Genomic DNA, 17,365 nt, shown 5'->3' on the forward strand with positions numbered 1-17,365 from the left:
GCTGTATCGCCTGAAGAGGTCTCTAGTTACTGGTAATCTGCTGACTGAAACATGCTCATGACTGTGTAGCAACATATCACTGCTTTTGTAAAAACAAATAAAGTATATATATATATATATATATATATATATATATATATATATATATATATATATATTCCAAATTGCAATGTATTATTGATTTTATCAGTTATTTCTTTTCACATATCAAAACGTTCACTTTTTTTCCTATAACTAATCACATTATCATTATGTCAACTTTAAATATTTTTCGTACTGACTTATCAGAAAAATAGGAACATTTTAACTTTTAACCATATTTCATTTAATAAATTATTTATAAATTATTACGAAATAAAACATGCGTTTTATATCCTACCACACAATGCGAATATTCCCCGGATTTTTGCAAATTCATGTTATCATGTCTAATGCGTTTTTTTGTTTTCTTTTTAGCGTGAAATACCTTTTTGTTGAGTCAGTATGGGAAATATTCACAACTGACATAAGAATAATATGATTGCTTCTGCCATACGAAACAGGTGCTGTTAAAAAGTGAACGCTTTGGCACGTGAAAAAAATAAATAGTAAGGTAAATACCACCTTGGAATGTGTATTATAGTTATTTTGTCACCTATTTTAATATACTCTATTTAAAATACATCAAGCTTCATGATTTAACATATTGATATAAACAGAGGATGAAATATAATTGAAAAAGCACACACACACACACACACACACACACACACACACACACACACACACATATATATATATATATATATATATATATATATATATATATATATATATAATTAAAAGTCTATATTCCAAAGTCCAAGATAGTGATTATCCTACTGTTTATTTTTTCTGCATGTTAAAATATTTAAGTCTTAACAGCATCTATTTCGTAGCGCAGAAACAATCAAATAATTATGTCGATTTTTGAATATTTTTCGCCCTGAACCATCAGAAGAATAACAATACATTAATATTAAAATAAAATAAAATAATTTGGACATGATTATATAAATCTGAAAAAATCTTAACAGTAGTTGCATTTGTGTTTTATGATAATTACGTCATCTTTGATTATGTAGATTCATTCACTTCTCACCAACGTATTAATATAATATGGTTATATTGTTATAATCAACAATAAAATATCTTATATAATGAGAATAATGGAAATGGTATTCCGACAAAATAGTATTCTGACAAAATAGTATTCCGACAAAATAGCGAAAGAACAAACTGAATTATGTGTTCATCAACGTTTCGTCTTTATTTCGAGATTTTTTTTCATCCATAGTAAGTCTGGAAATAAAGAGGAAACGTTGATGATCACTCGGTGTGTTCCTTTTTTCTTTCGCTCTCTCTCTATATATATATTATGCGAACTGGAATGTATTGTACAAACATGTTGATGCTTTATATACTGCACGGAGATGGCAATGTATTTATCTGTAGTTATTAATAACTACCATCTCATTAGGCGAAAAATTTCTCTTTTTATTTAGGTCTTTATATTGAAATTATTTTATTGATTAGTTATTTGAGAAAATGAAAAACCAGTAGTTATGTTTTTGCGAAAAGATATATATGCACAATTAATTTTTACAATTTTTTCCAACGTAGGAATGATGCGGATCAAATACGAAACTGAATGATGCAAAAGAAAGAGCAGCGCATTTTATATTTCTTGTTGTCATCCATTAAGCATGTTTATGTCTACAAGTCAGTTGTCCGCTTTTAACAACATACCTCGTTTACGTCTCCAGATTAAAATAAAGGGTCTTATTTTCTGTATTTTTTTTTTTTCAGATTTGTCGTTGTATTTGTTATCCTATTGTAAACAAACAATTATGGTTTCAAGGAACTTAATTTAATATCGTTTGCAATTGTCATGTCATAAATTATTTCCTTTGAAAATGATTATCTCTCACTGAAGTACAACTCTTCAATCTAATATCGTTTATCTTTCAAAGGAAATCTCTTATTAATAGATAACAGCAAATTGTTTGAATGAAATTATTCTAAGCTAAAAACATTTTCATAAGGTTGATTATATCGCTTTTCTGTGTTTTTATAACATTACGAATTTGACATGAAAACATTTTTACGTAGATTCTGTGTACGTTCAACGACTCACAACTCTTTTTTGGTGTCAACAATTGGATTTGCTTTGGGGCCCAAAATTTAATAAACGAGTCGCATCATCTACTTATTTCTTGTCCTTTTATTGCGACAAATTGTGGACAAACCTGAGGATAACGGCAGGAATGTTTTTTATACACTAGTTTCCATTTCTGCAGGAAATGGTAGGTTCGAATCCAACCGTCCGCCACCGTTTCGACCATGAGTAACCTCCTGTCAGTCGTCCTCCTCGCCCGGGTGTACTTTGTTGTTTTTCAGCTGGAAGAGCCAAGCCGGCACTGACGGAAGTTTGTGCTTCAATTTGCGATGTCGGACGAACGGCTTTGACGATTTCGAACCGCCCGTCAAAGTGGCCTTGTTGCCCGGGGCCGCCCGAAATATTTCTGTTCTAGAGTCCCCATCCGCGGTCACGTCGGAACAGGGAAAGTTAGAATAGCTATCCTCATCGTCTCCGTCACTCCCGGGCGGAAGGCGGGCGAAATGTCCGAGCTCTCGTATGGCGTAGGGTTGCGGCTTGTTCTTTTTCTGACTAGAGCTGAAGCGCTCTTTTGGGTGTCCCGTCGACGAGGGCGGAGTCTTCTCATCCATTGGACCGTCGTTTATCTCACGGGGGTGGTGGTGCTGTTGCCGGTGGTGGTGGTGGTGGGGTGGGTGGAGTTGATGCTGCTGCTGGGGCTGGTGATTATTCTGCTGATTATGCTGTTGTTGTTGACTAGGCTGCTGCGATGAGAGTTGTTGATGTTGTATATGCTGCTGCTGATGGTGTATGTGATGAGGATGTAGCTGCTGCTGTTGCTGTTGGTGATGCTGCTGCTGTTGGTGATGCTGCTGCTGTTGCTGCTGCTGGTGATGATGGTGTGGATTGTCTGACCAGATCACGCCATCTGTAGGCTCGTTACCGATGCCCCCGCCTCCCCCGCCACCGCCGCCGCCGCTGCCACCTCCACCTCCGCCCCCGCCACCGCCTCCAATGATGCTACCAATGAGGTCCCCACCAACCGTCTCGGACAAATAGCAGGCCAGTTGCTCGGTTAGATGACTAACCTTGTCCATCAGGTTTATTCGGTCGTTGCTTATTTTCTCGTAGTCTTCTCGTAACATCTCGTATTTTTCTTCAAGACGTTTGTCCGGAGGTGGTAATCTGTGGAAAAAAAAGAAAGAACATTAAAAAATTAAGACAAAAACAGACATTTTCTTTCTACTCATGTTCACTCCTTACAAAGCATATCGCCACTTGGGCGTAAGGAGCTACTATTTGCGGCCATGTCTAGGAAAAATTAACAAGATATATGTCATATTTAAACTTCTGCATATTAGCACAGCCAGGAAAGCAGGCAACAAGAAGGGAATTCTAAAGTCTAGCTGTTTGAGGGAAGAAACTATTAGAATAGAAAGCTTTCTGGCATTTAGGGACAACAAGAGTGAAAGGGTGAGATCTTATTGCTAAGCGAGTTTGTTGGAGTATGTACGTCGAGGGGGTACAAGTGAAACAAGTTCATCAGAACACATTCCATTACAATATTTGTAAAACAGGCACAGTGATGCAACATTGCGGCGATGAGACAGGGGTTGGAGCTTAGCTGATAAAGTGGGACCAATTACATTGACAACTCTTTGTGGGGCTTTATCTAAGAGGGAGAGACTAGTGGTATATGCAGTAGCCCAGATGTGGCAAAAAATACCATGCATGAGTGAATTGTGGCCTTATAAAGGTACAGAATACTCTTAGGCGTGAGTAGTCTTCTAACCCGATAGAGAGAACCCACTTTCTTTGCAGCAGCCTTTGCAATGTCCTCTATGTATTTGTTCCAGTTCATATTGCCCGTAAATGTTAGGTCGAGGAATTTGAAGATAAAATTCTCAAGTAGGGCACTATTTGTCATAGACATAGGTGGTTGGAGAGGCGTCTTGTAATTGTTAAAACAAACAAAGGAAAACTGAAAATGAAGAAAGAGAACCGAAAGGGATAATGCTGTTGCAATATCTTTGGAATATGAGAATATGAGAATGGTTTAACCCTATAATATAGTTTGTACACTTCTATGTGATAAGAATCAACCAATCCGATAACAGAACATCTTTTTATATATTATATACTAGAAGATGTAGCCGCTGTTAAACGTAACATTAAATTCCTTAAAAAAATTTTTAAAAAATGGAAAAAAACTGAGACATGTGCATACGAGTATTCTTTTTCTAAACAGTTCACTTCTCGTAAGTAAAAAAAATACTCGAGCTGAGTTCGAAACCAAAACAAAAACAGTGAATCAAGTACGATAACTATTAGGTTAGCTTGACACCATCTTAAAAATACGTTTTTGAACATACTTATTGTTAACATAATATGAACGATTCGAGCGTGCGCATTCGTCAAACAGTTGCCAAATAGAAACAAATATTCGAGGAAAGCCAAGTATCATTTTTTTTTCTATTTTTACCACTTAGCATTTTCCGGATGAAAACCGATTAAAATGTTTTCCACATGTCTGAATACGCTATATATCAAATTTAAAGTCTTTCATTGAGTATATTGAATGAGAAGTGTCCTCACAAACGTACACGCATTCTCACTTTTATATATAGATTATTTTTATTCGAATCCTTCAGTTGAGGTTTTATAATTTGTTTGTTCGTTTTTTTTCCTCATCTTCATAATTATCGCTGTTTCATAACGTTTCTGCTAACTCATTACCTGAAGAAGGCCAGAGTATGAGTTGGCCGAAAAGACAAATAAGTATGAAGACGAGGATAACAGTATGCAAAAAATTAATACACAAATCTTTATAATTATTATTTAATTTTTTCTAACTTGATTTTGTGGCAAGTTCTTTTTGCGTGAAACTAAATCTTTCTATTTCAAAAATGGGTTCGTGCAAAAGATTATGGGAGCAGCAATCTCCTTTTCTTAAATTTTCATCTACATCTAAATTATGGCTTTACACTCAAGAAATACCCGATTCAAGCTCCCAACTAGTAAATGTAAAGGACGATAACGCTGAAAAATACGACTTCTGTATGCAATTGACCTAAATTTTGGATATCTTTGAGTTTAAAAAGAAAACAGAATTTTGAATCTTTGAACATGAACTCACAAGCAATCTGTTTCTATCTTTCCATATTATAATTTGAATACCCGACAAGATTTTATAGCTCCAAATCTTTATTAAGAACCCCTGTATATGCCTTATGCCTTTCGGATGTATTCTTTTTATACTAATAGTAATTTATTTATTGAAAGACCCTTGTATGTCTTTAATCTTTTTTTTTTTTAAATTGTGATTAATAAATTTGCATGTAGCAGTGAATTGACTGTTTTCTGATATTTTGCACTTCTCACCATTCTCAGGCAACTATAATGTATTATCAACTAAAAGTAATTTGCGGAATTTTATGTTTACCAGTTGTCATTAAAATAAATTACACATAAGTTATTTGATCGTGACTACGGGTACTTTTTTCACAACTAAAATTTTAGACACGACCACAAATCCCTATGCGACGCATTGTCCGTATCTCATTAATTTACTCAATAATGTTTAATTTTCATTGCTAAAATAAAAAATTCGATGAGCGTATCTGAATTTAGATACGTCCAATTTTTTCAAATGTGGGCAAGGATATGCTCTGACGAACTGGCACTCTGGATTGAGACAAACAATTAAAATAAATTCAGTCTAGAAGAATTTCTATATAAATGATACATACAGACAATATGTAGCACCGGAACATATATTACACTTCGCTCGCTTGTCTGTTGATTGGTCAATCAGACTGAAGTTTGAAAGTATTTTCACCAGGACGTCATGACTTAGCTTGAAATGATAGTTTTCGTTGGATGTTATTTTCTTTGTTATTTTTGAGCAACCGCAAATAAATCACATTACGTCTACGATGAAAGAACCCACTGTGATTAGAAGCGTTCAAAGTGGATGGTGCAATAAGGTATTTGTTCACATTACATTTAAAATTTCTGCAAGTAAATACTGCAGGGAGGAATTTCAAAAGGCAATCGGTTCGCGGAAAATAGCTATAAGATTAGAGAACTTTACTGTATCTGAAGATCTCTCCGGTAGATGAGTAAAATGGTCATACAAGTCGGTTTACGTTGCAAAGTACATATGCACTAAGCTCATCAGAGCGTATTCAGTGAAAGTACTCGTAAAACAAACACAGAAATGTCTCATTGCGGTTATGGTACATGGGTTCGAGCTTTGTAGACAGTGTAGAATTGGTTACGTCAAATACATCTTTTGCACAAAATGTCCAAGACGTAATTAGTAGTACTTGGTGAACCAGTCCATATCTGACAACAATATTCTAGGAATGAGATTTGTAGATATATTAGATATTAAAAAGTGTTAAAAGTTTTCTAGCCAGGCAGCAGATTAGTACAGGGTGAAACGATAAGATTGTCGCCCTAGAAAAGACGACATGATTCTATTTCCGTTTGATGAAAACTAGTTTCTCTTTTGTTGTAGACTATCTATTAGTTGTGTACAAATCCCAAGAGCGCTATGAGCCTTATGTTATGTCTGTAAGTGACACAGTATTAAAATAGCGAGATCGCAGATGCGCCGCCGTACAATTCATGCTCTCTAACGATCCAAGTTATGACAACTGGACCATTGTCAGCAGCCTTAACATGCAAATTCGGGCGGTTCAAGGCTGGATGTGCTAAAAAGTATGGTAATCCCCTAGTGCAATCAGTTGGCTGTTTACAGACCCGGGGTGTGACAGCAAGACTCAGTGCTGGACAACAAGTCCACTGAAACCTTGGCTTCAGAAATAATACTACCACTTTGTACTCATTACTCACTGGCTCCATTCCTCATCCTTCGACTTAAATCGACTGGACTACTTCGTTTGGTTATACGTCGAGAACATCACCAACATGACCTCCCACAAAACCAAAGCCAGTCTGATCGACGTCATCTGCCGAGTATTCGCCGAGCTCCGGCGCTTGGGGAAAATGGATGCTCCCAGTTCCAGACCAGTATCGAGGCGTTGATTGAGGCTGAAGGCGGCTACATTGAATGGATGTCAGCTTTACTACATAATTAAGTTATCTGAATTGAATTTTTTCAGTAAAAATTTTAAAATAAAGCTGTAGTGTTGTTTTCTTAAGGGCGACACATTTATCGTTCCACCCCGTAGTATCTTCTATGCATTACAATACATGCTGCCTGTGGATGTAAGGGTGAGTAGTTTTAACGCCAGCTTCACTTGAAAGATGTTTTCAGTCATAGAAATGTTGAAGTTTGCATATTTCTGCTATGTTTGTAAATTTTTTTTAGATGAGCATTGATCATTTGAATAATTTGGATTATCGGACTATTGTTCTCATCCTGAGTGTTATTTTCGCAACGTTTCAACTAAGCTGTGAACTTTTTCAAGTGTTTCATGTTGAACTAGGGAATCTTTTTGTCGCACATGGAATTTTAAAGGGAACCATTTATTTAATTCACGTGGATAGAATGTAATCTTTTCGTCAGGAATAATCGGTAAAAATTATTAAGTAATTTGCAATTATAGTGTTTGTATCGTCTAATTCATCAGAAAGATTCGCGAGTTCGACAAATTACACATGAAGAAGGTCGGAGCTTACATCGGGCGAAAACTTGTGCGCGTGGCACTTAAGATGAGAACAGTAATCTAAATTATCTTATTAAAATATCTCTCAAGTTTACGATCGACATAGACTTTTTATTGAAGATAGAACTGCGTTTTTTTGGAAATCGCTTGAGACAAGGTATGAAGCAACTTGATATAAAGAGTTAACAAGGACGAAATATAATTATCCCAATTGTAGTTGCTGCCTGTTGAACTTAATTTGACCCCCCCCCGAAAAAAAAACAAGGCTTTAGGCAGGAGGGACACAGTGAACAAGAAAAGAGTTCTATAATTTTGGAATTATTGGAAAGAAATCACTGGAATAACAAGCTATATTACAATGAGATATTTACACAGCAACGAACGAGTTGATCGATTTTAAAAGAGAGGATGCAGTCAATCAAATTGCACTTCATGACTTAACTTATAAATAATGATTTTTCTTTAATTAAACTCACTATTTATTTGTGGGAGTAAAGATGTTTCACATTGTAACGTGTCCATTACACTTGGATCGTATCGTTACATTTTAACCACTCGGACTGCACGTAGTCTGGTACCGTCGCAGGAACAAACAAACAAGGAAGGACCTAAAAATACGACTCAGTACTTTTTAAAAGTGCAAATGATAAACATTTATTCGTTGTTCTTCCAACAATAATGCATTTCTTTATCGTTCAAAAGTATTATCGCACGCACGTGTTTTACGACACTTATATAACACGCGCTTTTTAAAAGTCTCTCTCCCTACCACCTGACGACGGCCATAGTCAGTGCTTACCCGCCCTTGACTTCACACGTCCATCCTCCACAGCGGGTACATTACTCCTGCTTCTTGCTCACGTCCTGCCCCTTCTTTATTTATTTCTTCTTCCCTTGACGTCAGCGCGTGCACAATTACTTTACTTGCATATGTGCTAAGACGACAGCTGCTCCTAATATTTTAGCTAATCAGCTATCCTATTCTGCTGCTGATTTTGACACGCGCGCCATCTGCGCTATATTAAAACATGAATGATTTCGCTGTGTTCAATCTAACAACACTTATTTTTTAATAATATGTGAGCAAAGAAGAGCGTTTCCATAGCATGTGTTAATTTTACTTACCTGTTAAATAAACCTGAGAGTGTTTTGTAATTGTCCTGCAGAATATCATAATTCCTTTCCAGTTCGTCGTAGCGTTCCTGTTGACGCTGTAACCGCTGTTGTAAGTAAGCCACCTCCCATTTCTGGGTGGAGTTCTCCCTCACTAGGACTCGATTGTGATCGGCGACAATCAGGTAACTGGCCTTGTACTTCCGGCAGTTCGACTTCCACCGATCCAACTCCTTGTGGCAGCGTTTGCTTTCCTCTCTCAGCGTGTGGACCTCTTGGGCAAGATCCTCGACGTTCTGGGGACTCTCCGGTGGCGGCGGGTGGGTCATAACGCCACAATCTACAAACAAAGAGGAAATAATTTTATGAGCGTGAATATTTAAAACAACTGCAAACATAAGAATACGTTGTTAGTTTTTCTTAATGTCTCAGAAATAACAAGAAATTAAATTTCTTACTTCAATTACGCCGTTGGAATTATTTTAGCAAAATGTAAATAATTGGTGAAAAAGGATGATGGAGCATTTGATGCAACCCTGCATTATCATCGGCGGCTCCCAATCATGTCCAAGTATGAAATTCTACTGCTTGTCACATAGTAAGAGTAGAGGACGAGGTGCCTTCAATAAGTTTCCAGACGTTTCAGTTCAGGCTTTTAAACTTGTCAGAGACTGTCGAAAATTCAGTTTGTCATTGCTATAAATCTTATGAGATAACTGACCATTTTTCCTCCCTGATACCTGTGGCCATTCTTCTCACACCGATATCAAACCGTGAACTTATTGTTTCTATAGACACACGGCGGTTTTTATCCATTTAATTTGTTATTTAATCAATCAACTCTAGTGTTCTGACTTCCTTACTTCTCCACACTCCTCAAATCCATCACAGACTTCCTTGCCTTCATTGAATCTCTTATGCCACTATAAAACAGATGCTCGATGGATGAAAGATTGTCCAAAAGCATGCTGAAGCATTATATGCGTTACTGTGGCATTTTGTTTAAGTTTAAAACAGATTTTATTGTATATTTTCTTCAAAAATATCCTCACGTCCAGATTGTGACACTTAGGATTTAGTATGGTATATTCGAATTCCTACTGTATCCATTCATTTGAACCTGAAATCATAAAATTTAGCCAGTTATTTAATAAGATGAATACGAAAAGCATACTGCATTTTCAAAAGTCTACGACAGTTTTATGCTTTTACTTCAATGTCTGAAAATATTGAAGGCATCTCGTATATATATATATATATATATATATATATATATATATATATATATATATACGTATTATTTTTTATTACCGTATCTTTCTGGTACAAAAATAAAACGCATATTTGCTCTACAACAGTATTGAGCACTTTCTTCAGTTTTTATTAATTACCATTTCCACTATATATATATATATATATATATATATATATATATATATATATATATATATATATATATACATATATATATATATATATTGCTTTCAGTATAGGCCTGGTAGCTCAGAATATTTTAGTATCATAAAATGTTGAACTTAGAACTTCTCCAGGTGGTGACAATGGCTAACCATTTTACGATACCGAATGAAAAACTCGACGTGCCAAGTTTGAGGCGAGTTTGTTCCATGGAAACAAGCTTCTTTAGCATATTGGCACCCTTCAAGCTGCTTCTCATGTAATGTTTCTAGAAAGAATTCCGACTAAAATATATATTGGGCAAAAATGAATTCTAATAATGGAACCATTTGATTCATACGAAACGAATGAATTAGTAAGCGCTTCCTTAACACTGAAAAACGCTATTGTCTCCTTGCAGAATCGGCATTGTTTCATCTCACTTATGCTAATGGCTTCAAATATTATCGCCAGCAACTGATCATTTCTCTATTCATAACTTCCCGTTCGTAATACCTCTTTACAAAAGTTGAAATATGTTGAAATCCATGAAAGTATAGTTCCCGTTGTTGGTTTTAAATCATCCCGAGAAACGAATGAAAATTACGTATGATTACTTATGGAAACTCGTACGAGAATTGAGATTATGAACAGATGCGGGCTTATAATTAAATAATACGATATCCGGCTGAGGCAATGGTTACCTATTTTGTATAGAAATCTTAAAAAACAAAACAAAAAGAAAGCACAAAAATATGGTGCTGCTAGGATGTGTGAAAATAACAAAGACAGTGGGTCACAAAAGAGAAAATAAAAACTGATTTTAAGTCGACACTTGCACATATTTGTCTGAAGCATAGTTTGTGGAGACAGTTTTCTCCTCTGTGGGTTTATTTTAATTTGTGATTCGTTTTCTCTAATTCTCTATATGATATGATATGATATGATATGATATGATATATATATGTGTGTGTGTGAGTGTGTGTGTACGTGCGTGCGTGTATATAGATACGCATATATATAAATATGTATGTGTATATATACATGCATATATGTACATATATACATTTGTATGTATACATGCATGTTTGTATGTATATATACATTTGTATGTATGCATATATATATATATATATATATATATATATATATATATATATATATATGTTACACCGAAAGGCTATACAACATATATATGTGTTTCTCTGTATTTTCTCATGCAGTGTTATAAGAATCGATTCTACATCATTTCTTTTTATGAATTAAAACTAAAGAGGTCTGCGGAATTCTGTTAATATTATCTTTCCTTGAACAATCACATAATGTGAGGACGGATTCGAAAGTAAGTAACGTCAGTTCTGCAATATGTATTTCGATAATATCGGCCCTTCTATAGCAAGTACGGCGCCAACCATGGAATTGAAGTCAATATCTTTAAGCCGCCACGATATAAATTATTCTACAAACGTTGGCGTGTTGATGTCAGCCACGTAATACCAAACAAAGGAGTCATATAACAGACACAAAGGAAGCGTTCGAAGGCCAGTCCGAACTATTGGATCGCATCTCTTTGCAACGTTGGAATTGTATTGATCAAATAATTTGAAGTGACTTGAATAATAATCTATCCATCTATCCACTGACATATGAACACGAATTTGGCTGCGAATAAGCTAAGTCCAACGTTTAATTCTATCAGCGGAACGTAAGCATTATATCCCACGAACAGTTTTATCTTTCTAAAATATTTGAATTTAAAATAAAGTATATACAATCGCTTCCTATTGACATCTTGTTGAAACAATACCCAACTATATTATTGCAAAAATAATACTATTAGTTGCTATTATTATATTTTACAAGGGCACATTTTATTAATCTTATTTATTGTGGACAATTATCCTCATATTTTTTTATTAGTTGTTTCACGACGTTTCGGCCAACTATTCCTCTTGGCTTTCGTCAGGTGGTAACCGCGACGGATAGGGACTCGTATTCTCCTGACTGCATCCACTGCAATCACTGCCTTCCGTAGTTATTGTCGTCTCACCACAGTGGATGCAGTCAGGAGATTCAAAGTTCCTATCCGTTGCGGTTACCACCTGATGAAGGCCAGAGAAATAGTTGGCCGAAACGTCGTGAAATACCAAAAAAAAAAAAAAAAAAAAGATGAGGATAATGGTCCGCAATGAATAAAATTAATAAAACAATACTCATCTCAATAATGAATTCCAATTAAATAATATAAGTGCAAATTTGTTTATAATTTTTAAATGGATGGGTGTGTTCCTTTCGCAACTGAAAAAATATTTTCATTTCATGAATTTACATTATAAGGTCGTTTTATCGTAAATCGGGGAACATATGCGGTATAAAGACCCGAAGCGATTAGAGGCACAAAAGCTCATCTTTCGGTCGACATCGGTTGATCTTGACCTTCGCCCATGGCATTCTTTAAACAAATATGAAAAAATACGAGGTGTTCGGTTTTTAGACAATTTTTTAAACGTAAGGTGCATTTTTTTAATTGACAAAACTTTTTAATAAATACAACTATTTAATAGACAATCGACTAAAAATCGAAATATAAAGTTTATTCTAAGAAGATATCTTAAGGAGAGGTGTCTGGGCAACCAAAGAACACAATAAGTCAAGCCCAGGAAAGGTAACCTGTAATAGCGTTACGGAGGTTTGTCCTGACAATCAAAAGAACACCACGAGAAATCCCGGGATTTGAAACGACCTATATCCATGATGCCTGGGAAGGCGTAAATATTACGTCAATCGGTCAGGAAATCTAACCGATATTAAATGGGTTAGACCAAAACCAGCAAAAGTACAATAAACAAAAGCTGGCGAAAATAAGGTAAACATGTCAATCAACAGGGACTATGACTCAGAGAGTTGCAAAACTATAAAAAAAAACGTTGGCGAGAAAAAGGTCAACAGGTCAAAGTGATATAAATAAAAGAGCAGAGAGAAAACAAGGGCGAAGAGACACAAGGCGAAAATACAGGTTGACACAGAGTTCTGCGACCCACCGTTTCCTCTAACCTGCATCGCGCTAGGATGATTGTTATCACGGTTATTTGGAAGTGTAAGGTGTGAAAATACAAATCTGTATTAAAAACATAAAAGTGTCTCGTATTCATTTTAAAACGAAATAACTTTTCATTTATACGGCCAAGAGAACTTGACAATCACATCCCATTCATATATGTAGCAGATAAAAGAGGGAATAACTTTATTTTTAATGTAGAATGTAACGTTTTCTTCTGATTGCGGCAGGATATTTGTTAAATTAGAAGCAGAAGTCCTTCTAGACGGAGGAAATTTTTTACGTATAATAAAATCACATCTTAAGTAGATAGTCATATTTATACCAGGCTGAGGCTATTTTAATTTTCTCTCCCAATCTAGAGTGTCCCATTTTGAAAGGAACAGCATTGTCCCTACATAAAATTTCATTATAGAAATATATAAAACAATCCATTTTTAATATACAAATAAATAAAAAGTTAGCTTCCTCATTGAGGAAGATTGGACAGAATGTCGGTTTTTAACGAAGGGAAGATCCCCCCCCCCCAGTAGCACTCTGGATTTGTACGGAAATTAAAATTATCTCCGTCTAGAAGTATAGTAACACAACAGATACTACAATTAGCTTCTCAATTCCTGTATGGTTTTGAAATAATATTAAATTATTTTTTCTCACATTAACGTAAATAATAAATGTACATTTTTATAATATATGTATATTTTTAAAACTTAATAAAATATAATAAATAATAATACATAATAAATAATTAATGTATATTTTTCTAATATATGTATAATTTTAAAACTAATTTAAATTTAATCTCATGATATCAGTTCCATTGAGAACAAAACATATTAGTATCCCACCATTTGCAATTGTTAGGTGGGTTTTAATATATGGAAATTCAAGGCCCTTAAAGTTTTTTACCCCACATTAAGAAATAAATATTTATCCATTTATCTTTTTTACATAAATTTTCTCCTTGATTATTTATTAAAATGTTTTATTCAAATATTTTAAACAAGTTTTGTGAATACAAAAAATACACCATATATTAAAAACACTTATTTTTGTCGAAAAACCGAAAAATCGAATGTATTTATGTTTATTTACCACGGTTTTAGTGAAGGTCAAGATCAACAAGTGTAAATGAAAGAAGCGCTTTTGTGCCTTCGATTGTCGTTGCTGTTTTTTGTGGCGGATTATCTAAGGTAGATAACTCCAATTGAATAAGACAAAAAGCATATTTCGAAATAAATATTTTAGGACGCAAAATAATCACTTGGACAATGAAATAATTTTAAGTAAAAAAGAACAAACTATCTTTCCATAAGAGAATGCAAAATAATAAAACAGGAATACTTTACTTGAACAATATTAACAAACCAAAACTGAAACAATGATAAATAACAAAATAATTAAACTTGTTAATTAACGTTCACAAAAAGTAAATAAATTAGTTCGGCAATTTCTACGACTAATTTCATTCAGCACTTTTTTATATTAAGTATATTTCATAGAAAATAAAAACTATTGTTTTTCAATTTTATATATTTTCTTGTAAATAAAATAATATTTTTAATTAAAAAAAACTTTATAAAAAGTTTTAAGTAGGTAAACATTTATCATTAGTTAACCGAAAAGAACTTATTCGTCGGTGGCTATTCGAAAATCTGCAACTGTTTATTGGTTAATAAAATTTCATATTTTAATTAAATACATTTACATATTTCCTTGTAGATAACATATTTTTTTATTAAATAAAAAAAATAAAAAAAATTTGTTTGTTTTTTAAGCAGGTAAACATGTATCATTATTTAATCGAAAACTACTTGTTTATTGTTGGCTATTCGAAAGATCAACAACGTTTTAAATGGCTAATTGAATTTTATATGTTGTCGATATCGGCTGCATAACAAGCGCCCAAAATTATTTATTTCAAAGTATGTTTGTTTTTCTTAGTCAATGGGAGTTATCACCTTTAGATAACCCGCCTCTAAAACAGCAGCATGTGTAGGGATGGAATTTTGCTGCTTGTCAGGTTTGTCGGAAGTGTTTACGTCGAGGAAGTTCAAGCGTTTGTAGCTCGCCGAAGCGTCTACCATTAAAGTACTTGAAAAAACAAGCAGAAGAATACAACAATTCGTTGATGGGACAGAGGCTGACACCTAACTAACAGTTCAGAGTCTATTAGGTTGGCAACTCTCTTTTGAACCCTGTCCAGGAGTGAGGGACTAGTAGCAGATGCACCAGTCCAAATGTGACAACAATACTCCATACATGGGCGAATTGTGGCCTTGTAGAGGTAAAGGCTATTTTCAAACGTAAGTAGTTTTCTAGCACGGTAGAGAGAGAGCTCACCTTCCTTGCAACAGCCTTAACAATGCCCACGATGTATCTGTTCCAACTCATGTTCCCTGTGAACGTTAAGCCGAGGAGTGTGAAAGAAGTATAACCAGTATCATTAGCCACAGCTATTGGTGGTTGAGAAAGTTTTTTGAAATTATTCAAAGGAAACAAGCTTAGTGTTGGCAGCATAGAACGTTACCATCCATTTTCCTCCCTTTCCCACTCTAGACCGGAGGTCTTCCTCTAGGATTTCTGTCATTGCCTCATTTGTTTTTCCCATCGTGCCTGTTATAGAACATGGTGGCGTCAGCAAATATACTCACCTCAGGGAGGTCATTTATGAATATCAAGAAAATTAAACGTCCAGGGATCGACTTTGTAGGAACACCCGCATTTATATCATATTGTCTTGACATACGACCGTTGAGGACAACCTTGATTCTTCTCTTATTTAATAAGGATTTAATTATATTAAGTATTCATTCAGTAGTACCATATAATCTAATTTTCCTGAGAAGACCATCGTTCCATACCCTGTTAAAAGCCTTAGATATATCTAGGGCTATGCTTCTACCTTCCTTTCATTATCCAGTACATGGTATATGCATGGTATATGCGGTCAGAGATTACATAAAATATCTGTTGTAGAACAGGCTAGCCTTAATCTATATTGGCAATTGGACTCAAATAGTTTTGCGAATCAAGCAGAAGGCTAATGGTGTCATAATTTAATGAGTCAGTTCTTTCACCAGGATTCTTATAAACTGGTACCACAGAAGCAGCTTTCCAGCAGTCACGAAAAACAAGATTCGTAAAGGCATTTGTTAAAAAGTTAAAGAGAAACGGAGTAACATCGGCGGAACATCTTTTTAATAGTACAGCCGGGATGAGATCAGGTCAACATGTTTTTGAAATGTCTATTTTGTTTTTATTATATCATGCACTTGAATAGGGCTGATTTTCAGATCATCTAACGTGGCTTCTGACCGCAAAGGAAAATCAGAGAGGGAGTTGTTTGCTGGGTCTAATGTAGAGTTTTAGGCAAACCGACCGACAAGCATATTAGCCTTCTCGATTGCCGTACAAACAATATCATGATTGTTGGATAGTGCGAGAAAAAATACAGACAATTACTAGTGCGAAAACTGTTGATTGTCTATTGTTTACTACACTTGTAGATTTTCCAGAAATCACGAGTTTCTAATTTATGTGCTACAATCAGTTTTCTGTTGGTCTTGGTATATTCTCTTTTTGCTGTCGCCATTTCTTTCTTACAATTAATTCTAGCTCCTATAAACCTTTGGCAGTATGTACTGGACTTATGTCGGATAAATCAGCGGTAGGCATGTTGTCTATGACAAATGGCAGTGCGCAATTAGAAGCAAACCATTGGGGAGAGTGGGGTTTATTATAGAACTTCTGTGTGGGAACATGTGTCTCAATGACTGCTTGGAACCATTCAGTGGTCTCATGTGCGCACTGTTATGGAGGGAGAAAAATATTTCCCCATGGAACATCTCTGTTAAAATCCATGATGACTTCTTATAGTACCTTGACGTTTTGGTTATGGTTCTTCAGCTTTTGGTCGAGAGTTTATGGTGATTTCTACCATTATCATTACGTGACCATTATTTCCAAGTGGACTATGGTCATTCGTCCCATAATCACCAGAAACGGTGGTCAGAAATAGATCTAGAAGTTAAGTTTGTTGGTTTT

At 35.0% G+C, this 17,365-nt stretch overlaps 1 protein-coding gene across 1 annotated transcript in view; it reads right to left on the minus strand.

Moving 5' to 3' along the window:
• Positions 1–1,512: 1,512 nt before the first annotated feature.
• The window catches only part of LOC145277473 (uncharacterized), a 730,153-nt gene continuing 714,300 nt past the window's right edge, over positions 1,513–17,365 (minus strand). Inside the window, exons 4-5 of the mRNA XM_080128838.1 lie at positions 8,878–9,205; positions 1,513–3,301 (exon numbers count right to left, since the gene is read on the minus strand). Coding sequence (XP_079984964.1) covers positions 2,377–3,301; positions 8,878–9,205 — 1,253 coding nt within the window. The 3' untranslated portion in view covers positions 1,513–2,376. The remainder of the gene's footprint in view (positions 3,302–8,877; positions 9,206–17,365) is intronic.

Source organism: Euprymna scolopes, chromosome 6 (assembly GCF_053919585.1).
Source record: "Euprymna scolopes isolate OS-2025 chromosome 6, ASM5391958v1, whole genome shotgun sequence".
In the NCBI taxonomy this organism is placed as follows: domain Eukaryota; kingdom Metazoa; phylum Mollusca; class Cephalopoda; order Sepiida; family Sepiolidae; genus Euprymna; species Euprymna scolopes.